At 40.7% G+C, this 24,820-nt stretch overlaps 1 protein-coding gene across 1 annotated transcript in view; it reads left to right on the forward strand.

The window, feature by feature from the left end:
• si:ch1073-280e3.1 (complement factor B) overlaps positions 1 to 24,820 on the forward strand; it is a 75,012-nt gene that overhangs the window by 14,553 nt on the left and 35,639 nt on the right. Inside the window, exons 2-9 of the mRNA XM_067449941.1 lie at positions 5,713 to 5,931; positions 18,107 to 18,343; positions 20,948 to 21,133; positions 22,333 to 22,506; positions 22,591 to 22,689; positions 22,800 to 22,933; positions 23,840 to 23,978; positions 24,111 to 24,242. Coding sequence (XP_067306042.1) covers positions 5,713 to 5,931; positions 18,107 to 18,343; positions 20,948 to 21,133; positions 22,333 to 22,506; positions 22,591 to 22,689; positions 22,800 to 22,933; positions 23,840 to 23,978; positions 24,111 to 24,242 — 1,320 coding nt within the window. The remainder of the gene's footprint in view (positions 1 to 5,712; positions 5,932 to 18,106; positions 18,344 to 20,947; positions 21,134 to 22,332; positions 22,507 to 22,590; positions 22,690 to 22,799; positions 22,934 to 23,839; positions 23,979 to 24,110; positions 24,243 to 24,820) is intronic.

The raw sequence follows: 24,820 nt of genomic DNA on the forward strand, positions 1-24,820 counted from the left end.
TATAAAATGCCTGGACATGTTGGCTGTGTTCAGGGCTCTGAGGAGCTTCCTGACAGATCTCGGGGGTTATCACGTTCTGGTGCGCTCCGACAATATGTCAGTGGTCGCGTACCTGAACCATCAGGGGGGTCTGAGGTCTCGCCCTCTGTGCAGATTGGCGCATCAGATCCTTCTATGGTCCCAGGGGAAACTATCGTCTATCAGAGCGATGTATATTCCCGGGGACCGGAATCAGGGAGCGGACATCCTGTCGAGGCAGGGGCTGAGGCCCGGGGAATGGAGACTTCACCCAGAGGTGGTGAGGTCTATATGCGAGAGGTTCGGCCCAGTGAAAGTGGATCTGTTCCCGTCTCGAGAGACGTCCCACTGCCCACTGTGGTTTTCCCTCACAATATTTCACCCCCAGCCAGAGCTGTGGAAGCTTTGGGTCTGGCCCCTGAGGGGGCTCAGTACTTAGAGGCTGGCCTGTCGGCAGGTGTAGTGGAGACCATACTCAGTTCCAGGGCTCCTTCCACGAGAAGGTTGTACGGCTTGAAGTGGAATGTATTTTCCACTTGGTGCAGGGAGCGTGAGGTGGACCCAGTTAACTGCCCAGTGCCTTCAGTGCTGGAGTTCCTCCAAGATGGCTTCACTGCGGGGCTAACCCCGTCCACACTTAAGGTGTACGTGGCTGCCATTACGGCTTTCCACGCTCCTGTAAGTGATGGGCCTCTGGGGAGGCACCCTTTGGTCGTACCTTTCCTCCGTGGTACCTGGAGGATGAGGCCTGCAACTCGCCCCAGAGTTCCAACCTGGGATCTGGCGGTGGTACTTGAAGGGCTGGCTGAGGCCCCCTTTGAACCACTTGAGTCGGCGACAGATCGAGCTGTCTTTTAAGGTGGCGCTGCTCCTGGCAATCATCTCGCTTAAGAGGGTGGGGGACCTCCAGGCCTTGGCTATAACGCCGACTTGCCTGGAGTTTGCCCCCGGTGGGGTTAAGGCCATCTTGCACCCTAGGGCGGGCTATGTGCCTAAGGTGCCATCTAGTGTGGCACGGCCTACGGTGCTGCAGGCATTTCATCCTCCACCTCATGTGTCGGCTGAAGAGGGGAGACTTCATCTGCTCTGCCCGGTCAGAGCACTGCAAATTTATCTGTGGAAGTCTTCGCAGTGGAGAAGGTCGGACCAACTGTTAGTGTGTTTCGGGTCTCCTAGGAGGGGTCTGCCCGCGACCAAGCAGACGGTCAGTAATTGGATCGTCCAGGCTATTGCCTTGGCCTATCAGGTGCGCGGCTTGCCTTCACCTTAGGCCTTGAGGGCGCATTCCACAAGGGGCATGGCCTCTTCTCAGGCCCTTCAAATGGGGGTCCCGCTTCAGGAGATCTGTGAGGCAGCCGGTTGGGCTACCCCACACACTTTCATTAGGTTTTATAGTCTGCACCTTCCTGCGACGCCAGGCGCTAGGGTGCTCTCGTCGTAAGTGTGCCTGGGTTCCAGCTTCACACTAGGGCAGGCATGGATCGTTGTGGCATAGTGGGTATTCGTTCCCCAAAAAGAGTCGTTTCACGACGCAGTGTCTCGTTCCCTCTCAGGGAACAAAGGTTATAGACATAACCCGATACGTTTTACTGTAACCTATTCAACCTATCAGTAAGCCTATTCATTTATGATTTCCCCCCTCCCCTTTCTGTCAAATACCCCATGCAGTACCTTTGCATAGGGTACATGTACCCAAGGTTTAGAACCACTGGAGTAGTATATTGAACTTGCATATATTTTTCATAGTTTTTTGTTTGTATGTTTATATTACAGTATATTATACTGTATACCTTTTCTTTTTACTCTGATGTATGGAAGTTACTGTGTGTGAATACAAATGGTGGACCCACTTTATATTAGGTGGCCTTAACTACTATGTACTAACATTGTAATTAATCATTTGATACAATGCACTTACTGTGTACCTACATGTTTTTACATTGTACTTACATTATATAAAATACCTGCATGTAATTACATCTGTAATTAATTTCTGTAGTTACATTTGTAATTACACAGTTGGCACTTCCCTTACACCTAACCCTACCCTTAAACTGCCCCATATCACCACACCTGTCTCTAACTCTACCCGTATCCCACCTCAATATCAGCAAAGGTGTTTTGCAATAAAATATGGGCACAGTAAGTACATTGTACTTATTTTTTGATGTAAGTACATAGTAGTTAAGGCCACCTAATATAAAGTGGGGCCCAAATGGATATAATTTCCTTGGCAGTATGAGTGCAATGTGTGATGTCAAACATTGGAGGCTACTCTTACCCTACAATCCTATTTCTTTTTTTTCCACTTGTATACACAATTGTATTCTGTTAAAACAGTCCAGTAACCATTGTCAATGAATGACTGGGCTAAGACTGAAAGGTGGACATGAGGTATATTTCAATGGTCCTCTGTCATACAGGTCCTTCTCAAAAAATTAGCATATTGTGATAAATGTCATTATTTTCTATAATGTAATGATACAAAATAAACTGTCATATATTTTAGATTCATTACACACCAACTGAAATATTTCAGGTCTTTTATTGTTTTAATACTGATGATTTTGGCATACAGCTCATGAAAACCCAAAATCTAAAAAAATTAGCATATCATGAAAAAGTTCTCTAAACGTGCTATTACCCTAATCATCTGAATCAACTAATTAACTCTAAACACCTGCAAAAGATACCTGAGGCTTTTAAAAACTCCCAGCCTGGTTCATTACTCAAAACCGCAATCATGGGTAAGACTGCCGACCTGACTGCTGTCCAGAAGGCCATCATTGACACCCTCAAGCGAGCGGGTAAGACACAGAGAGAAATTTCTGAACAAATAGGCTGTTCCCAGAGTGCTGTATCAAGGCACCTCAGTGGGAAGTCTGTGGGCAGGAAAAAGTGTGGCAAAAAACGCTGCACAACGAGAAGAGGTGACCGGACCCTGAGGAAGATTGTGGAGAAGGACCGATTCCAGACCTTGGGGGACTTGCGGAAGCAGTGGACTGAGTCTGGAGTAGAAACATCCAGAGCCACCGTGCACAGGCGTGTGCAGGAAATGGGCAACAGGTGCCGCATTCCCCAGGTCAAGACACTTTTGGGCTACAGAGAAGCAGCACTGGACTGTTGCTCAGTGGTCCAAAGTACTTCGGATGAAAGCAAATTTTGCATGTCATTCGGATATCAAGGTGCCAGAGTCTGGAGGAAGACTGGGGAGAAGGAAATGCCATAATGCCTGAAGTCCAGTGTCAAGTACCCACAGTCAGTGATGGTCTGGGGTGCCATGTCAGCTGCTGGTGTTGGTCCACTGTGTTTTATCAAGAGCAGGGTCAATGCAGCTCACTATCAGGAGATTTTGGAGCACTTCATTCTTCCATCTGCTGAAAAGCTTTATGGAGACGAAGATTTCGTTTTTCAGCACGACCTGGCACCTGCTCACAGTGCCAAAACCATTGGTAAATGGTTTACTGACCATAGTATTGTTGTGCTCAATTGGCCTGCCAACTCTCCTGACATGAACCCCATAGAGAATCTGTGGGATATTGTGAAGAGAAAGTTGAGAGACGCAAGACCCAACACTCTGGATGAGATTAAGGCCGCTATTGAAGCATCCTGGGCCTCCATAACACCTCAGCAGTGCCACAGGCTGATCGCCTCCATGCCACGCCGCATCGAAGCAGTCATTTCTGCAAAAGGATTCCCGACCAAGTATTGAGTGCATAACTGAACATAATTATTTGAAGGTTGACTTTTTTTGTATTAAAAACACTTTTCTTTTATTGGTTGGATGAAATATGCTAATTTTCTGAGATATAAATACATTTCTGGATTTAATGAGCTGTATGCCAAAATCATCAGCATTAAAACAATAAAAGACCTGAAATATTTCAGTTGGTGTGCAATTAATCTAAAATATCTGAAAGTTTAATTTATCATTACATTATGGAAAATAATTAACTTTATCACAATATGCTAATTTTTTGAGAAGGACCTGTAATGACAAAATATCTAAACATTTTGACTTGCAGTGCTTACACAATGCCAAACGGATAAACCATTTTGGGGGCACGGACTGTTTAAATGAGAAGGAAATTTAGTTTTGACATATGAGTGAACTGTTTTGGGAGAGGTATGAGATTTTGCAGGTGAACCATGGTGTTGTGCAGAATCATCCATGTTATTTTTGGCAAAAGCAAAAAGTGTTGAGAACGTCTGGTCTGTTTCAAGAAATGAGCCAAAGCAATTGAGAAGGATATTTGCCATTTTGGTGGCACTGACTATTTATATGGGAAAGGAATTTAGTTCTGAAGCATGGTTGAACAGATTTTAGCTTTTTGTTGTGCTGAACTGTAAGACAGTTTTTCCAAATGATTTTACAATTTTGAGAATGTAATTTCTGTTTCAAGAAATTAGCTAAACCAATGGAGAAAAACTGTAATTACAGCCATTTACAGTTTTTTAGATTTCGTAAGCACGATTTTCAAAACAGGGCCCGTGTTTTCAAAACACTACAGACAATAAGTACAACCAAACACCAAATTAGCAAAACAATACAGATCCTTTGCATAATTAAACACTCTTGTTAAAACTATACACTTCTGTTTAAAAACCACACTTTGTTACCATATATAAAAAACGTTTTACATTTCTATACTCTCTTTGCATGAGTTACTCTGCTGTGATAAACCTAAAACACTTTTAGCACTTCTACTTCCCAATGATTAGAGTAGGCTACCATCAATGTACAAATATAATGTAAATCCCCCAAACACTACACAAGACCAATGTTGGAGACTGAAGAAACTTATTTATTTCAACATGCCCAAAATGTTGACATGGGTATTCATAATACTGTAACAAAATATCACTTTACATATTGTACTGTAAGCTTACTATAAAAACAACAACAACAAAAAAATCTGGCCATCTGGCCAGAGATTGTCATCAACAGCGCAGGTAATGTAATCATTAGCAAGACAGCTTGGAAAGAAACATCTTGAATGACGAATCCATCCTTGCATGACGAATCCATCCTTGCATTTCTGCTACCTCCATCTGCTCACAGACCGCTTCGTTCTCCTCCTTGTCGTCTTACTCTTTCTCTGACTCTTTCCATTCTGCTTGAAGACTGATGAACTGACCTGCTGCTTTTATAGTGCTTATACACCTGATTGGTGTGTCTACAATTAAGCAAAGAAGTGTTTGCACAGCTAATGACTGTGTTGAACCAATTGGTTGGACGGTAATTTGACAGTCAGTGCTTTGGTATTGCAAGGTAGTGACTTCAAGATAGATTTTTGTATGTAATGTATGTTAAGTGTGTTTAGTGTTTTGCAAATCACTGTGTATAGAGTTTTGCAACAAGTGTGAGGTTGACAATGTGCTTATAGTTGTGCAAATATGGCCTGATGTTTTGCTTCTTGAGTGTAAGGTTTTTCTAATAGTGTACTACTTTTAATTTTAGTGTGTAAGCGATCCAAAAAAACTGTAAGTTAAGACTTTCATACTTTCATATACAAAAAAAGGGAAAATAAGTTATTTACAAAACCACACAAGCCAGCATTGGGTAAACCTCAGTTTATTCTTTAATTTACATCAGCTTTGAGACACATTACCACTTTTTCATAGAAGTAATTTCCTAAATTTTAGAATGAACAAATGTAAAGGTTAACAATATTCAATATTTTTCTTTTTTAGTGCAATCAGAATATGAATATGAGTATGAGAATGAGCCCAAAAACTGCACTGCATCTGAATCCATCATTGGAGGCACAGTGGAGTATTCAAATGGCGGTGTAGTGGGTAGTCTTCTGATTTATCACTGCAGCGATGGATTTGAACCTTATCCAATCAGCCAAAAAGTCTGCAGCTCTGATGGAGAATGGGAGCCTAGAGTATCCAGGGTCAAATGTGAAGGTACACTTTAAAGAGCAAACATAATCATTTACTGTATCCCATACAAGTAAAGTATTGGATACCAATACAGGCTTCATTGAAGGTCCCATGGCATGAAATTTTTATTTTATGAGGTTTTTCAACATTAATATGAGTTCCCCTAGCCTGAATGTTGTCCCCAAGTCGCTAGAAATTTTGATAAGTATAAAATGAGTTCAGGCTGTCTTTCTCTGCCTTTGAGAAAATGAGAGCTCAGACGAGCTGATCTGGAATTCTCCTGTTATGAGGTCATACCAGGAAAGGTTACCGCCCCATCCTCTGCTTTGCCCGCCCCATCAGTGGATGTCAGCAGCACAGGCTTTACCATACGGATTCAACAGCACAGCCACAAAGAGTGAGTAACAGTGTTCATTAATGCTTGATCTGGGATCAGTGAGTTCTGATGTGTAGCTAATCATTCAAGTTCACACATACTTTCTTTCTAAATCGTTTAAAACTGTCAGTCCTGCAGCTGGGCGTCTTGATGCATCAGTGAATCAAGCCAGTAACTAAAACCAGAGCCGGATTAACGCAAAAGCAAACTAGGCTCGTGCCTAGGGCCAGATTGGCGGGATGGGGCCCAGACAGAGGGACAAAAAATTAAATTAAAAATTATAAATAAATTTAAAAAGTACAAATGTCCTATCTACAATTTATTTCATTTCAAAATGTCACTATTTTCAATAAAAATAGTGACGATGTTTATTTAAACCATAGACTGTTATATTACGTCATGACTGTATTTAAATAGAGGCGCCAGCCAGTTAAGTCCGAGGAGACGTCAGCGTCAGTCAGACGTCAGAGCGGGACAACAAATATAGCAGGCAGGTGTGATTTGAGTAGTAGGCTGACATTCAAGATGCTTCGGGTGAACCAACATTTAACCAAGGAACATTTCTTTAGAAAAAAGCTAAATGGAGAAACCCAGTCAAGAAAATGGTTAGTGTACTCACCGTCTACTGGCACTGTATTCTGTTACTGCTGCAAGTTGTTCAGTATAAGAAACAATCAATTTGTCACTGGATTTAATGACTGGAAAAACTGTGCTAATCGCTTGCATGAACATGAGAATAGTATGGATCGTCGTACTGCTGTGCTGAGTCTATCAATGCCGATTCAAACATAATACAGCAACAGGAGTCTGAGAGAGCATACTGGCTCAACATTTTGAAATGTATAGTGGCAATTATTCAGTTTCTTTCTTCATGAGGCCTGCCTTTCCGTGGGGAAGATGAGTTAGTAGGATCACCCCACAATGGGAACTTTTTGGGCTGCTTGGAGTTAATTAGTCGCTTTGATCCACTTCTGTCAGAGCATCTAGCCAGATATGGAAACAAGGGCAGGGGACATACCAGTTACCTGTCCTCTACAGTTTGTGATGAGTTTATTCAGCTGATGGCTGAGAAAGTTCTGCGTGCCATAGTAAAAGAAGTTTAGAAGTTTAAGAAGATGGCAAGTATTTCTCCATCATTGTGGACTCAATACCTGATGTCACACATGTTGATCAGCTTGCTTTGATAATTCGCTATGTCCTGAAGGAAAGTGGTGAGCCTGTCGAGAGATTTTTGGAGTTCATACTACTGCTTGGCCATACTGCAGAACACATGGAGGAAACACTCAAATCTGAGTTAAAAGAACTGGACATTGATTTGATGGACTGTCGTGGGCAGAGCTACGACAATGCTAGTAACATGGCAGGGAAATATTCTGGACTCCAAGCTAGAACAAAAAATAAAAATCCTAATGCTGACTTCATACTATGTTCTGCACTTTCTCTTAATTTAGTTGGTGCATGTGCAGCAGAATGTTGCCTAGAAGCAGTTTCATTTTTTGGCTTCATTCAAAATCTCTACAACTTCTTCTCAGCTTCAACTCGGCAGTGGGAGATTTTAACAGCCCATCTCACAAAATGTGAGCGAATTCTGACACTGAAGAGCCTTTCCGGCACAAGGTGGTCTGCAAGAGCTGATGCAACAAAAGCTCTGAGATTTGGCTACAAAGCTATACAGGATGCTTTGAACGAAATCAAAGTTGACCATGGAACCCCCAGAGCTGCTCAATATGAGGCAAGTCAATTAATAACAGTGATGGAAACCCTTGAAACTGCAGTTATGACAGTACTGTGGGATGAACTGAGGAGAAGAATCAATTTAACCAGCAAAGCATTGCAACAGGTACAAATTGATGTATGTACTGTTCCTATTCTGTACAGTTCACTCATAGAATACATAGGACAGGCCAGAAATTATTTCGATGTCTATGAAGCAGAGGGCAAGACTCTCACAGCAACAGAGGGATACAAAGCAGCATTGACACACATTATGTCATCTGTGAATGCTTGTCACAAGAATTGAAACAACGCAAAAACGCATACAAAAATGTGGAGGAGAAATTTGGTTTCCTTACTAAACGAAATCAATGAACATTGAACAAATCCATGCGGCCACAGAAAAGCTGAAGAAAATATACCCCCAGTATCTTGAGGAGGACTTTTTGGAGTTTTGCCAGTTCATCTCAATGGTAAAAGATGAAGAATCAGTTATGGCCATGTACAAGAAGTTCCTAGAGCTACACAGTAAAATCCCAAGTGTTAAATCAACACTGCTCAGAGTGTATTTGGTCCCACTCCACAGAGAGTTAAAATAACACTGAAGTGGTGTTAAAGTTAATGAGATAATATGAGATTAATTAAATAATGATTGAACCATTAGTGATGAACACCTGATGATAACGAGCAGAATCACTGAAGGACAGAGAAACACAAGATCTACAACTGACTTCAGCCACAGCCTTAGATGAAATCAACTGAAGATAAAAGAAGACATTATATCTCTGAAGATCTCAGCAGAGTAGGATTAAACAACTCCACAATTACTTTTGTCATACTGTACTTCTACATATGTTTTTATTGAGGTTTAGATACTGATGTTTTATGGAAATTATTTGGTCACCATTATGGCGATTAGTGTTTCATTTAGTTGAGCAGTTTGACTTTAAACTAACATTTCAATCTTTGTAACAGTGTTTTGCCAAAACACATTTTTTTTGCAAAGAAATGTGGTCTTGTGACATGCATCATACAGTTTGTTGTCAAGTTTTAAAGATCAAGCTCACCAATCTTATACTGAACAAAAGCAGTTATTTGTTTTTAAGTAAATTGATCATCAATGTGAAAATCTTGGCACAAATTAAACAGAATTTAGAGTTCTTATTTTTTTGGGGGAGGGGGGGGGGTATTTGGACACACAGACATCAAGAATCAGCATATGAATCTCAACAATGGTGACATGTTTTTGTGCCACAATGCATTCTGGGAGCCGACAAATTATAAAACTCATGGCTACCAGCATGCATTGCAGCATGAACCATGTCACCATTGTTGAGAATCATATGCTGATTCTTGATGTCTTGCTAAAATAATTGGTTCTGTAACTTTAAAAAAATAAAAAAATAAATCTAAATTCAAACTCTGACCCGTGGCAAATATATATATATACACTCACACATTTGGTCACTGATGAGATAAAATCATTCCATTTCATTATGAAAACTATATGAACTGATTTGCTTCTGGATTCCATTGTAACTAAGTAAGTGTAGAAAACACTGTTAGCAACACTGCTCTGGAAAAAGCCAAGTCAAACTGCCCAACTAAAGGAAACACTGATCAGCATAATGGTGACCAAACATTTTCCATAAAACATCAACATCTAAACCTGTTAATTCTCAATAAGAGCTTATGTAGACGAACAGTATGACAGGAATAACTGAAGTTGTTTAATCCTCTGCTGAGATCTTCAGAGATTGAATGTCTTCTTTTATCTTCAGTTGATTTCATCTAAGGCTATGGCTGAAGTCAGTTGTAGATCTTGTGTTTCTCTTTCCTTCAGTGATAATGCTCGTTATCATCAGGTGTTCATCACTAATGGTTCAATCACCCCTTAATTCATCTCTTAATTATCTCATTAACTTAAACACGGCTTCAGTGTTATTTTAACTCTCTGTGGAGTGGGACCAAATACACTCTGAGCAGTGTTGATTTAACACTGGGAATTTTGCTGTGTAGGCTTGAGGGATGCTTTCCCTAATGTGGACATTTGCCTTCGCATGTATCTGACATTACTGATTTTAAACTGTTCAGGAGAAAGATAATTTTCTTTGTTGAAACGAGTAAAAACATACTGGAGGGCAACAGTAACAGAAAAAAAACCGAATGCCTTTGCCCTGTTGGCAATTGAAAAGGATTTACAACTGCCCTGCATTTTGAAGACATCATCGAGGATTTCACCTCATCAAAACTCAGGAGAAAGCACCTGTAAATGTAAGTTTTCCATTTAAACATATACATCTAAATAAGTAAAGTGAATATTAAAAACAAATGTAAATGTAAATATAAATTAAATGTATAATATAGGGCTATACTTTCTACTATAATGAAATTCAAAATGAGAAACAAACCAAGTATATTCAAATCTCAAACAGCTGTCTTATGTATACATTTTATTATTTCTCCCCAAGATTGTGATGATGCCGTTCCTGTTTCTGCTGTGATGCTGGAAGGCTGAAGAGTATGCCTGAGTGGAGCATGCTAAATGGTTTCTTTAGTATTTTATTTCTTTTTATTTAAATTTTTTTTTTTTTTCAAATAAAAAATGTTTTGAGGGAATCTAGTGTTTATCACATAATTCTTGAAATGTAAGAAGTATTCCATCCATATTCAAGTCTTTAATAGTCCGAATACCTTTAGTTCCCTTACGAGGGAACTTTACACTACGTCCACTAGGGACAGCTTTGGGAACGCCCCCAGCATGATAGCGTCTGATGCACGTATGCCAACTCAGCCAATGGCAAACGTGAACGTCACAGGCAGGTGACGTCACGACCAGGAAAGGATAAATACACCTCCGGTCCGATCAGACCTCAGCTTTTCTGCCTCAGCAAAGCACTCTGTGTAAAACTGTCTTGTGTATTTATTGTTGTCTGTCCGATATTATCAGCTTCAATATAAAAACAGTCATGGTGAACACATCATCTTTCAAACAGTGTGCTCCCCGTGTCCCCGTTTTCTTACGGGGCGAGATACACATGATTTGTGTGTGATGATTTGGGAGTGGAGCATGCTCTGTCAGCCTTTGAGGGGGCTGACTGCGAGCATTGTGAGAGGCTGCCGCTTCGCACGCTCCGCTCCCGCCTGTCACTCTTCGAGAAGGGTGATCAGGCTCGCGTTCCCTCTGGTCCTGGACCCGCTGCTGCCGAGGCACAGCGGAGAAGGACATCATGGGGATCGCAGATGGATCTCACGGAGGGGTTTGAGACGGGCGCGAGAGCTCTATCTCTGCCTTCACCTGCGATATCTGTCGCTGAAATCCCGGTGTCGGAAGCCCGCGCTGCGGCTTCTTCCACACGGGATGAGAGCCCGTTGTCTCAGCTAGGGGTTGAACGACTTCCATTTTTTTAAAGTCGACATTTATGTGATGAAAGTCGAGTCGACGTCGACTAGTCGCTGATGACGTCATTAATGAACAAATAAGCCTGAGCCTCGAGCTGAGACTCGAACTCGGATCTTCTTGTGCACAAGACAGCTTATGGCAGTGGTTTTCAAACCCTGGGTCGCGACCCTCGGGTGGGTCGCGAGACTTAAAAAATGGGTCGCCAGGACAATTAAGAAAAATGGAGTTAGCTTACATTAAAATTTTTAAAATATATATTTTTTCATAAAACCATTATATATGCCTATATAAAAGTAATAAATACATGAAATATATATTGACTTAAATAATTAACAGATTAACAAAACAAACAAAAAAAAAGGAAAAGAAATGTGTGACTGTTGCTGCTGACTGGTTCATTATCGTGAGGCGCGACGCTCCTCCAAACAAGTTCACGGAACGGAAACCCAGAAGACAGAGAGCAAATCTTGTTTTCTTTAGGCTATTTTATAGCACAATGTAAGTAAACACTTTTGCTATTTTAAATAATGTCCTTCTCTTATGTATGACTAGGCTATTACAGATTTTATTTGTTTCCTCTGCTCTTTTGCACTGGCGCCTCGATCACGCGCACACAACATGCAAACTGTGATGGCATTGCAAACTTGACATCGCAGCCAGTTCATTATCAAAATTAAAAATAGCCAACCTCATATATAAAAAGTTACACAGCTCAGTTTAAATAGCCAGTAGTAGCCAACACTTCGTGCCATTCAGCATGAGCACTGCTCCTGAGGTGTTTCCAAGTAGAGACCCGCTCGCAAAATGCATGTTTTGTCCCGCTCCTGGCCGCATACAGGTATAAATAGTTTTTTTTCTGCGTGGTTTGCCGTGGCAGAATACGCGCAAAGTGCGCTCATAATTCCAAAAAAGCTATCATCTAAAGTTCAACGCGATCTCACAAAGCTCTGTTATCAATAAAAATGACTGCACAATGAATCTTTTTTTATATTGTCCAAACTTTCTTTGTTATAATCAAAGGATTTGTCAGCATACAGAATTCAGCACTGCACAAAAACTGTTTTGAGCGGTGAGGGGATTTTTCTCAAATGAATCTGTTTGGCCATTGCGTTCTAGAAATAAACATTTGTTGTATCGGCTTTGTTTAACCAATATATTGGTTACATTGCACAACGCGGCAAAAACGTGTTATACTCTCCCTCCACCTGTAATTTGTTTTTATTTTATTTTATAACATTTTATTTGTTTCTAGATGTTTTCTTTTTAGATTTTTTTTAATTTTGCTGTAGGCCTAGTCATGCAAATAGTTTTATTCTCCCGAAATCCGCACACACACGAGTACCGCCCGCACTCAGCCATCAAATTTAGTCCCGCGCCGCACTCTATATGCGTTGGGTTCCGCGAGTCCCGCGCCGCTCACTATATGCGTTGGGTTCCGCGAGTCCCGCGCCGCACACTATATGCGTTGGGTTCCGCGAGTCCCGCGCCGCACTCTATATGCGTTGGGTTCCGCGAGTCCCGCGCCGCACACTATATGCGTTGGGTTCCGCGAGTCCCGCGCCGCACTCTATATGCGTTGGGTTCCGCGAGTCCCGCGCCGCACACTATATGCGTTGGGTTCCGAGAGTCCCGCGCCGCACACTATATGCGTTGGGTTCCGCGAGTCCCGCGCCGCACTCTATATGCGTTGGGTTCCGCGAGTCCCGCGCCGCACTCTATATGCGTTGGGTTCCGCGAGTCCCGCGCCGCACACTATATGCGTTGGGTTCCGAGAGTCCCGTGCCGCACTCTATATGCGTTGGGTTCCGCGAGTCCCGCGCCGCACACTATATGCGTTGGGTTCCGAGAGTCCCGCGCCGCACACTATATGCGTTGGGTTCCGCGAGTCCCGCGCCGCACACTATATGCGTTGGGTTCCGCGAGTCCCGCGGGAGTGCACTTCTCAAGCACATTTTTGCACGGATGAGATGATTTTTTCCCATCAATATTTGGATGCAAGTTAAGTAGCCAAAGCCTATAATAAATAATGGTTTTGCATCTAAATTTATCACAAATATGGAAACATTTGGACTCGAATGAGGGAGTTAGGCTCCGTGAGTCTAACGCTGGTTACTTTCATTTCCTCATTAAATTATTTAGTTTTGACTTTATATAGTTATAGCCTTCTGTTCTGAATGCCGTTAAATTGGAAGGATTTGTTGTGGAGTGAGGGGAACTAAAATAACCTATGTTTGTAGTACAATATTTCGCTTTATTTAGCCTACTGGTATTATTATGAATGCAATCAAATGCGACATACTTGACCCACCTGTTTTTCTCTCTCTTTCAAAAGTCTTGTTGGTTAACGGTTAATCAGTTAATTAGCGTCCCATAGATATGCCTAGCTATCAAATTAGTGCAGAATCAGCTTTCCGTTGCGGACGCATCAAGGATCAAAAGCAGTTGTGTGGAAAAGTGCTGAGCTGAATATTTGTGCCATCTAGTGGTTTAATGGAGAATACAGTCAAATGGTCCATTGTATACAAGTATTGTTATGCTTGGTTTAACTTATTTGAAAGTAAATGGATGTAGGCCTATATATGGGTCGCGAAAAAAAGAAAAAAAAAAGAAAAGAGGGTCGCTTTAAAAAAAGTTTGAAAACCACTGGCTTATGGCATATGACACAGCGCTGCTCATAAGGTTAATAATCCTACATAACTGCTTTTGTATCAGTTCTTTTGTCTTATGGTCGTTATATTTCTCACAGATTTCTGCTCTTTCTGAATAAGATACAGATAAGTAGCACAATAAAGATTATGAATCCATTAGTGAGTGATTGCGTGTGAATTAATTCTACCTGGCAGCGTCTCTCCAATAATAGTGAAGCTGTGAGTTTAGTTATCAAGAAATATATGCTAGAACTTTTCAGTTTCTAAGCTATTTTACTGATAGATCACAGAACAGTGTTGATAGATTTCTGCGTTACTGAATGCATGGTTTTGTGAGGCACACACGATTTCCACGTGATGTGCGATCGGCTATGTGTGTGTGTTCCAATGCAGCATGCATTAGTTTAGCGCGATGATTAACTTACGGGTACAATAAGCCTGCATTCTCCTGATCAATTTTGAGCATCCAGATGGTATAATCAAACGTGTCTTGTGGAGAGCATTTATTTGTCATTTTAACTGTTCAAATTGTTTATCCTGTTGCGCCCTCTACAGGCCAGCGACTAGTCGACGTCAAGCTTAAAGCATCATGACAGGACATTAAGGTCGACTAGTCGGTGCAACCCCTAGTCTCAGCACTCCAGTTCTGAGGAGATGGATGTGTTGAGTGTCGGTTTGGGGGAAGATGATTCGCCATCTCTTTCCTCAGCACATGAAGAGCTGGTGGAGGTGATAACTCGTGCTGTGAAACAAGGCGCTCGTCCCCAAAGTAAATTAGACGAGCGTTTTCTTACACCTAATATTTCACCTTCACCACAGGGCCTGCCTTTCTTTCCCGATTTACACAGTGAGCTGTGTAGCTCGTGGGAGAAGCCATATTCATCACGTCTCTTCAGCCCTCAAGTGAAAACATACATTGATATAAGGTGACTGAAAGAATATGGTAATGGGGCGATGCCTAAAGTAGATCAGACGCTTGCGAGCTATCTGTGTCCTGCTTCAGCATCATCCCTGAAGGCCCCTACGCTCCCCACTAAGCCACTAAAGACAACCTCAGGGATGGTGGGGAAAGCGTATACGGCAGCAGGGCAGGCTTGTGCTTGTTTACATACGATGAGTATTTTACAAGCGTACCAGGCTGAACTGCTGTGTGAGTTGGATGGCAATGAAAGGTTGAGCCCTGAAGTAGTTCAAGAACCGTCGAGCCACAGATTTATCATTGAGAGCCACCAAGGATAATGCCAGAGCTATTGGGTGGTCTATGGCAGCCTTGGTGGCAACAGAGAGACATTTGTGGCTCAATTTATCTGAGATAAAAGATAAAAATGGCTTTTCTCCTTGATGCCCCGCTTAATCCTTCTGGTCTGTTCGGCAATGCCCTAGACACGGTCGTTGACAGATTTCAGGAGGGTAAGAGGCAAGCGGAGGCATTTAAAAAATATTTACCACGTCGCCACCAACCCCCTGGGGCTCCTGGGCGTGAGCAGCCCCAGCCATCAGGCTCTTCATATAGTCAGCAGCAGAAAGAGAGTGTCGCGTCTCGTGCTCTCGTGCTCAGCTATATCAGCTCACCATGCCCATGTGGATGGTATCACTGTAGGGAGGAACCCGTTGGTAACTCGTTTTCTGCGTGGCACCAAGAGGCTGAGGCCTGCGGTGCGTACTAGAGTTCCTGCTTGGGATTTGGCTATCGTGTTGGAAGGGTTATCTTTGGCTCCGTTCAAGCCACTTGACAGCATCTCAGAAAAGTTTCTGACTCTAAAGACCCTCTTCCTTCTCGCCATTTCTTCGATTAAGAGAGTAGGAGACCTTCAGGCCTTATCAATATCCCCTATGTGCTTAGAATTTGCACCGGGGATGGTTAAAGCTTTCCTTTACCCTAGAATGGAGTATGTGCCGAAGGTGCTAACCAGTGTTCCAAGACCAATAGTACTGCAGGCTCTATGTCCTCCTCCGTTTGCTAATCCGGACCAGGAAAAATTGAACCTTATATGTCCAGTGCGAGCACTGGATGCTTTTGTCCACAGAGCTGCCCTGTGGAGAAAAGCGGATCAATTGTTTTGTGTTTTGGGCGCATAACAGGGGTCTTCCTGCGTCCAAACACACACTAAGCAAGTGGATAGTCAAGGCTATTTCTCTAGCTTATGAGTCTTCTGGTCAGCATTGCCCCTTAGCTGTCAGAGCTCACTCTACTAGGAGTATGGCGGCCTCGAAAGCCTTGGTTTCGGGGGTTTCCCTCAAAGATGTCTGCGATGTTATTAAGATATTATGATCTTGACCTGGAGTGCGCTCCAGGTTCATCGGTGCTTCTGTCTTGAATGTGCAGTTTTACACGACAGGTACTTTGGTATTATGGCGTTTTGGTATTTCGTTCCCAAAGCTGTCCCTAGTGGACACAGTGTAAAGTTCCCTCGTAAGGGAACGTCTCAGGTTATAACTATAACCATAGTTCCCTGAGAAGGGAACGAGACACTGCGTCCCCTTGCCATACTCCCTGCATCCCTGCGATCTTTGCTTCGTCAGTTTTGCTGAGGTCTGATCGGACCGGAGGTGTATTTATCCTTTCCTGGTCGTGACGTCACCCGCCCGTGACGTTCACGTTTGCCATTGGCTGAGTTGACAAACGTGCATCAGACGCTATCACGCTGGGGGCATTTCCAAAGCTGTCCCTAGTGGACGCAGTGTCTCGTTTTCTTCTCAGGGAACTATGGTTATAGTTATAACCTGAGACGTTTTCCATAGTTTAAATCCTCCATCCTTATATTTATTATTATTTATTGTTAGACAGTTTCTAAATGGTCTTGATGAATGTGAAGGGGTCAAGTTTGCCTTCTTGTTCTTAATTATAACATTTATAAATGTTGTAAGCTATTGTATTTTGCAGAAAATCTATATATATATACAGCAGCATATATACAGCATGGGAGTGACTCAAACGACTCAAACCCGAGACTCAAAAGAACAAATCTTTTCTGTTTCTGTTACTGACAACATAGACTCTATGGGACTGACAGGGAGAACGAAAGACTCAAACCCGAAAGACTCGTAAGAACTAATCATTTTTGTTTCCGGACCTGTGTCACACGGTTTGAGGAGCCCAGCCCCAGATCTGATCAGAGTCAGACACAGACGAGTCGACAACGAACGTCTCGAGCATAGACTGTAAAAAAAATAGTTCTAGTTCTAAGACACGAGAGGCGGAGAACAAACGTGATAAATATGAAGTTGCAAAATAAAGAATGTCTCGGATGGGAGGTGAGGTGAACTAACAGAGTTAGACTGCAATAGCCTGACCCAACAACTAATCAATTAATTAAACATTTCAGTTTCTTATAATTTGGCTTTGGTTGCAGTACCCTATAGCTTATTTTTATTAAGTAAATGTAATCAACATTTTCATAAGTACTAGATGTGTTGGGCTATGTAACATGTCATTTTAATTATATTTTGCTGAAATGAAGGAAATAACTCGAAATGACTCGAAAAAAGATTCGTTCATTTTGCTGAACGAGACTCAAAGATCCGAGTCAGTAAAATGATCCGAACTTCCCACTACTACGCTGCAGCTGCTCCAGTGCCTGACTAAACCACGCCCCCATCCACACCTCATCTAATTTTAAATGCAAAGTCAGCCAATCACAACAGTGGGTGTTTTCACTGAAGACTCACAGCTGACACGCCTCTTGAAACAGAGCATTCAAGCCAGAGGGCTAAAATCAGTATAGAAAAAATGCCTTTTATTTCCAAATTATGACATTTTTTGATGTAAAAACCATACTATCAATATAAGTACACCCCAGGAAACATTATAAAACAATAAAACAACCCATGCCATGGGACCTTTAAATATGTGTGTCCTTTAAGAATGGAACTTACTTTACATGCAAAAGAATCGTGTCAAAAAATATCACAAATGTTTTTTAATGTTTTTATTTGTTTTCTTTACATTTCACTTTTCTCATATTTCAAGCATGCGTTTCACTGACACTGTTAAATACGCTCTGGTATTTATGATATATATCTGGCATGCAATCTGGTATATCACTCTGTGTATTTTAGAAACCAATGATTATGGAGATTATGAGGAACCACAGAAAAACTGCTCTTTGGAAGTGTCCATAAAGGGAGGTAATGTGTCCTACTCCAATGAGGGATTGGAGGGAAGCATGCTGACCTATCACTGCAAGGAAGGATACTACCCTTTTCCAGCAACGCAAAGAGTCTGTGAAAGAGATGGCCAGTGGTCAGCCATGAGACTCCCAAATGGAAGGAGTACACTCAATGCTGTGTGCAAGGGTATCTTATTCATATGGGCTTTTTACTCGCAGAAATATATAAATCCAAACTCATGTGCAAGTGCCATTAATTAAATAGGCTGCATGTTTTCTTCATCCAATCAATAATTTGGACAAATTTGCAAATATGAATGTTATACTGGAATTTACAAATGTACAGTCAAAACCACACAGCAAAAACACTGGAGTTACAAACAACTTTAGGTGTATATGAGTCTCACCCAGAGGTGTTAAAAAAACCTAATCAATTAAGTTCAATTTAGTGATGACTGGCCTTTAGTGAGGACACATGGGGTGCTTCTCAATATCCCTCCTTGTTTCCTCGGTCCTCCATCCTATGACCTGGAAACTGATAGAGCTCTAAAAGGAGTGAGGACACTAAAGGGAGTGAGGATATATAATTTCATTCCTCCGTCCTTACGTCTTTTCCTTGTATCCTTCCCTCACATCCTGAAGGGATGGAGCTAAGACACAAGGAAAGGAATGAGGATGCACAAATAAGAATTGAGAAGCACCTCTGCTGTTAATGAACAAAGTGTGCTTCTCATTTTTTTAATTTGTGCATCCTCGTTTCTTTTCTTCGCTTCATTTCCTTGCGTCTTAGCTTTACCCCTTCAGGATTGAAAGGAAGGACCTGTGTTTCCTCACTCATGACTCCTCAGGAAGCTTCCTCACTCCTCATTCCTAGCGGTGCAATTAGAGAATTGAGATTTCTTTCAAGATGGCTGAGTTTGATCGGTTTCTGGGTCACGGGCTGGTGGACAGAGGAGTAACAAAATGAGGAAGCATAAATTTAAGTATTGAAAAGCGCCCTAAATGAAAGAGGAAGTACAAGAACACGAGAACAAGACTGAAGTAGACTCACAGCTATAAAGAGATAGAAATAAATCTTTAGGTGTAACTAATTAAAACTCTTAATTTCTATGAATATGATTAGTAGAGATTTATCTTTGAAAATTGAACATTGCTTAAAGGGATAGTTCACTTTGAAATAAAATTTTTATTTGTTTTAGATTACCTCATGGGCATCCGAGATGTAGGAGTATTTGTTTCCCCAGTAGTTTCAATTTTGATCATTTTAGGTCAAACCGTTCTTGTCTGTGCCTCACATAATGCAGGTCTATGGTCACCACCTCAAAGAGCATACACAGAGAAGTCCAAATTAAACAATCCCCCATCGTAAGCACACACTGATGGCCTAAGACACGAAACGAGCAGTTTGTCTGAGAAAATGAACAGTATTTATATCGTTTTTACCTCTTGTACACCACAGGAAACACGCATGCGCGCCCTCAGATCAGTCGGACATAGTGGTGTACAAGAGGTAAAAACGATATAAATACTGTTAGTTTTTTCACACAAACCGCTCGTTCCCTTTAAGTATACTTCATAAAATGACCTTGAGGTATACTTCTTTTTCATAAGGGATGGTGTCTGCACATTCTAAATGTTTCACCTCTAAAGCCCAAATTATAGGGGAGAGCGGGGCACAGCCTAATGCTTTTTGACTGTCTCAGTTTGTGTAAATCCACTTGGGGTTTAGAGTATTTTTTTCCCCCACATTAATTGCACACATGTTTAGTACAATTAAGTGGTTTTGTTTCATTAATACAGTGTATACTTTTTTTTGTCAATTACCCCTAAAGAATGGAAGTGAAACGTGACAACCTGCCCCATAGGTGGGGAACAATGTAACATGTGAGGGGGCACATTGTAACATTAGCAAATGACAGCTTAAAATGTTACCTGATATAATAAAAAAAAATCCAAAACAAACTAAAATATTTATTAACTTTTTGAAATAAAATAATGGCTTTTTTATCATAAAAAAGACACACATTTTTAATTTTGACAACAAACACATTGCTAATACAACTATACACCATAGTTAAAAACATAATAATAATGAATAATTTGCGCGACTGGGATTTAAACCGCGGCTCGTGTCTTCTGCTGTTAGATCAGCATTAAAGAACGATCTCAACCGTTAAATAGACAATATAAGATTAAAATAATATCAGATTTGTCTTATTTTAAATAAACACAAAAAAATAGAGAAGAAAAATAAACTTAAGACATTTACTTTTGCTATGGTAAAATAAATGTTCAGTGATATCTTCCAAAGATTTTTTAATTTTGGCGCTATTTTTTCTCTAAATAATGTTGATATGGCAACTAGTAAATACATAAAGTTTCATCATCCTTACCCTGTGTGGAAAGTGGAGGCTATTGCGCATGTATAAATAAGCCTGAAATCTAAATTACTTTTACACCCAACTTGCTTTTAGTAAGTGTCATCTTTTCACAAATGGCCGGTCATCACTTGTAAAGTAAACCTAATTGATTAATTAATTACCAGGGTAATTTAACAATACAAAAGTATCCTAGACTGTTTCAGTGTTCGTTTGACACCTGTGGATAACACCTATATTTTTACCATGGGTGTTCTTTTAACACAGCTGATTTTGCTCTGCATGAAACCTAAGATAATTCCTCACCAAAGGCAAATACTGAACAGTGTAAAACATGGAACATTAGTGTTAAATGCTGTAGAGACTACTTGTTTGGCTTCCACTTTAAGCACCCATGTTTCTTTCACTATTAGAAATTCTTTGCCCTGCTCAACTTCAGCTTGACAACGGACAATTCTGGCCAAGGAAACAGTGGTTCAAGTTTAAAGAAAAACAGACCTTTTCATGTCATGAAGGATTTGATTTGACTGGAGATGCTGAGCGGAACTGCACTCAGTGGGGTGGATGGACTGGCGTAACACCAGTGTGTGATGAACAGTGTAAGCATTTATTTTCATTAGGACCAAAACAAATGCACACATACAAATCAAGTTATGATTGTGAATTGGTTTCTTTTACTATCTTTTGTGCAACTGAATTTCTGTGAATTTGCGAAACAGTGACGTCATGTGCATGCGTTTTACGTGTTCAGTCTATAGGGGTGTAGTGTTTCTTTCCAAAGTGACATTGCCAAAAACTTTTCTGGCATGCATAATTGTCAACTTTTAAAATTTTAAATAATTGGAAAAACTTTTACATTTTTAATATATCATTGTCGTGTGAACGTACCTTCACTCTCTTTGGTGTGGACATTGTACTTAGTACTGTAACTCTGCCTATTGTTTACATGCACAAACAGCTATATATATATAGTTTTGCATTATTGCCAAAAAGCTCAATTTTGGTTTCATCTGACCATAGCACCTTCTTCCACATGTTTGGTGTGTCTCCCAGGTGGAAACTTTAAACAAAATGGTTTTCTTCTTGCTACTCTTCCATAAAGGCCCGATTTGTGCAGTATACGACTGATTGTTGTCCTATGGACAGAGTCTCCCACCTCAGCTGTAGATCTCTGCAGTTCCTCCAGAGGGATCATGGGCCTCTTGGCTGCATCTCTGATCAGTCTTCTCCTTGAATGAGCTGAAAGTTTAGAGGGACGGCCAGGTCTTGGTAGATTTGCAGTGGTCTGATACTCCTTCCATTTCAATATTATCGCTTGCACAGTGCTCCTTGGGATGTTTAAAGCCTGGGAAATCTTTTTGTATCCAAATCCAGCTTTAAACTTCTCCACAACAGTATCTCGGAGCTGCCTGATGTGTTCCTTGTTCTTCATGATGCTCTCTGCGCTTTAAACGGACCTCTGAGACTATCACAGTGCAGGTGCATTTATACGGAGACTTGATTACACACAGGTGGATTCTATTTATCATCATTAGTCATTTAGGTCAACATTGGATCATCCAGAGATCCTCGCTGAACTTCTGGAGAGAGTTTGCAGCACTGAAAGTAAAGGGGCCGAATAATTTTGCACGCCCAATTTTTCAGTTTTTGATTATTTTATTTTTTTGAAATATCCAATTAATTTCATTCCAATTCATGACTGTGTCCCACTTGTTGTTTATTCTTCACAAAAAATGACAGTTTTATATCTTTATGACAGCACTATTTTACAATATGTATCATGTGTTTTTAATTCTAGCTGAGGACTGCAAAAACCCAGGGGTCCCTCCAGGGGCTTTTCGTTCTGGGGAACGGTTCCGTATTGGAGACAAAGTGCGGTATATGTGTCAGTTAGGTCTGGATATGCTTGGCCCCTCTGAAAGACTATGTTTGGATTCAAAGGAATGGAGTGGGGTAGAACCACGCTGCTATGGTCAGTCAAGGAAACGTTTTACGTGTACTTACACAGTGTAGTCGGTCTGATTCAATGTAAACATATTCAATTGTTTTTTTATAGCCCAGTACTCATTTGATCAACCAGCTATTGTTGCCCAGGCCTTAGGAGGATCTCTGACTGCAGTCATGGATGTGTCACACCCTAATTTCAAAAAGAAAGGTAAAAAAAAAACTTTTTGAAAACATATTTTTCTTGTACATAAGTAAGTACATTAACCTTTACTACATAGTGGTTTACATGTTTTTGTTTCTTTAATGCACAAACACTAGGGCAATATTTGGGTAGGACTGTCAAGGTTGAAGAAGGTCGGCTGAATGTCTTCATCCTTTTGGACACTTCAGGAAGCATTTCAAAAGAGTGTTTTCAGACAGCAAAAACTGCCATTATTCAACTTGTCCGTAAGGTTTGTATTTTTATAACTTAAAAATTTAAAAGAACAACGCAAACTCTACAATTGCAAAAAGCTGTAAATTAAACATGTTAATACTGATTTAAAATAACATGTAAAACTCATTTAATAGGAATGTGTTCTCTAAAACAGCTAGATGAAGATGGCCAAAGACCATCAAACTCAGGGTTACAGGATTAGTTTTAAGTTGACAAAACTCAGGCTTTATGCTGCAATCACATGCTACCGAAATTATCATAAATATGAGTTTCCAAGTCAGGGATTGAACATTAACGCTCGCTCAAGTCGTATGTTGTAGGTTGCCTACAAACTGGAAGGTTGGTGGTTCAATCCCTGGTTCCACCTGACAAAGTGTTGAGGAGTATGAATCGGTGAATGTGAGACGTAAATGAAAAGTGAATGTTTTGAATGGCCATAGGGTCTGTTTAAAGCGCTATATAAATGCAGTCCATTTACCATTTACTGTGAGCCAGGCCTAATCTCGTCCAGCATCAATACCTGACCTCACAAATGTGCTATATAAGAATGGTCAAAAATTCCCATAAACACACTCCTAAACCTTGTGGAAAGCCATCCCAGAAGAGCTGAAGCTGTTATAGCTGCAAAGGGTGGGCCAATTCCATATTAAACCCTATGGATTAAGAATTAGATGTCATTAAAGTTCATGTGCTTGTAAAGGCAGGCATCCCAAAACTTTTGGCAATATAGTGTATATTCCTGCAGATTTGTTCTTTGCACTGGTAATTGAATAGGCCTGCTCTACATCACTGATCTTCGTACATACAGTACGTATATAAATAACTCTTTAATTTCCCACATCTAATTCTAAAGCATAGATCATGCATCATGTGTTTGAATCAAAATAAAGTCATGTGCAATTATGTTTTGTCCATCTTCCAGTTGGATAGCTATGAGGTCCAAATGAAGTTTGAAATCATCTCATATGCCAGTGAGCCCAAAGAAATAGTGTCCATTACAAGCATCGAGAGTCATGATGTGGAATATATCTTGAGGAAATTGAAGGAGTTTAATGAAACAAGTATGTAAAATGAAACATATTCATTGTAAAAAAATGTTTTAAAAAAAAAAATCACCCATGTGATTTACTACATCTAATGTAGTTTTCTTACTCCAGTTTCCAGTTTTATTTAAATTATATTTTTCATTTCAGGCCATGGGAGCAAGAAAGGCACCAATCTGTATAAAGCCCTAGATAGAGTGTACCATCAGCTTGCTTTCCTCAGGGAGACCAAAAGGAATCAGTTCAATGAGACTCAGAACGTCATCATCATTGCAACTGATGGTAAGAATGACCTATGTGAGAACAGGAAGGCTAAAGGGTTTTTAATTTTGTGTCGGAACTACATTCAAACACATTCAAGCAAACCAAAAATGATTTAGACAGCAGATATAACGTTTTTGCTAGTGGGTGCAGGACAGTATAGTTCATTTAAGTAAGGATAGCAAACTAAAGTAAACTGTGACATAGTATACCCAACAATTCTTTATACAGTGACTATCAGTAAAATCTATATAAATTTGGTACCAAAATGATTTGACTTGACACTTTGACCTGACCATGTTTTGCTGAAGTGTGTTTTCTTTAATTGCTTATGTGACCTTTGACACCACAGACGGAATAAAATTAAGCATTGCTTGGTCAGTGGGTCACCTAAATTGGTATTATTTAAATTTGTTTGTGTATTTAAATTTAACAGCTGATTGGTTGATTGTAGTCCATTGCATACATTTCTATCAAAGTTATCTGACATTATCAAAATTAATTTGTTCTTAAACAGTTTAACTTGTCATATTTTATTATGATTTTATAAACTAGTGAATAAATTGTGATAATGTGGTAAAAATGTGGCCTGACAAGCC

Source organism: Pseudorasbora parva, chromosome 8 (genome assembly GCF_024679245.1).
Source record: "Pseudorasbora parva isolate DD20220531a chromosome 8, ASM2467924v1, whole genome shotgun sequence".
NCBI lineage: Eukaryota > Metazoa > Chordata > Actinopteri > Cypriniformes > Gobionidae > Pseudorasbora > Pseudorasbora parva.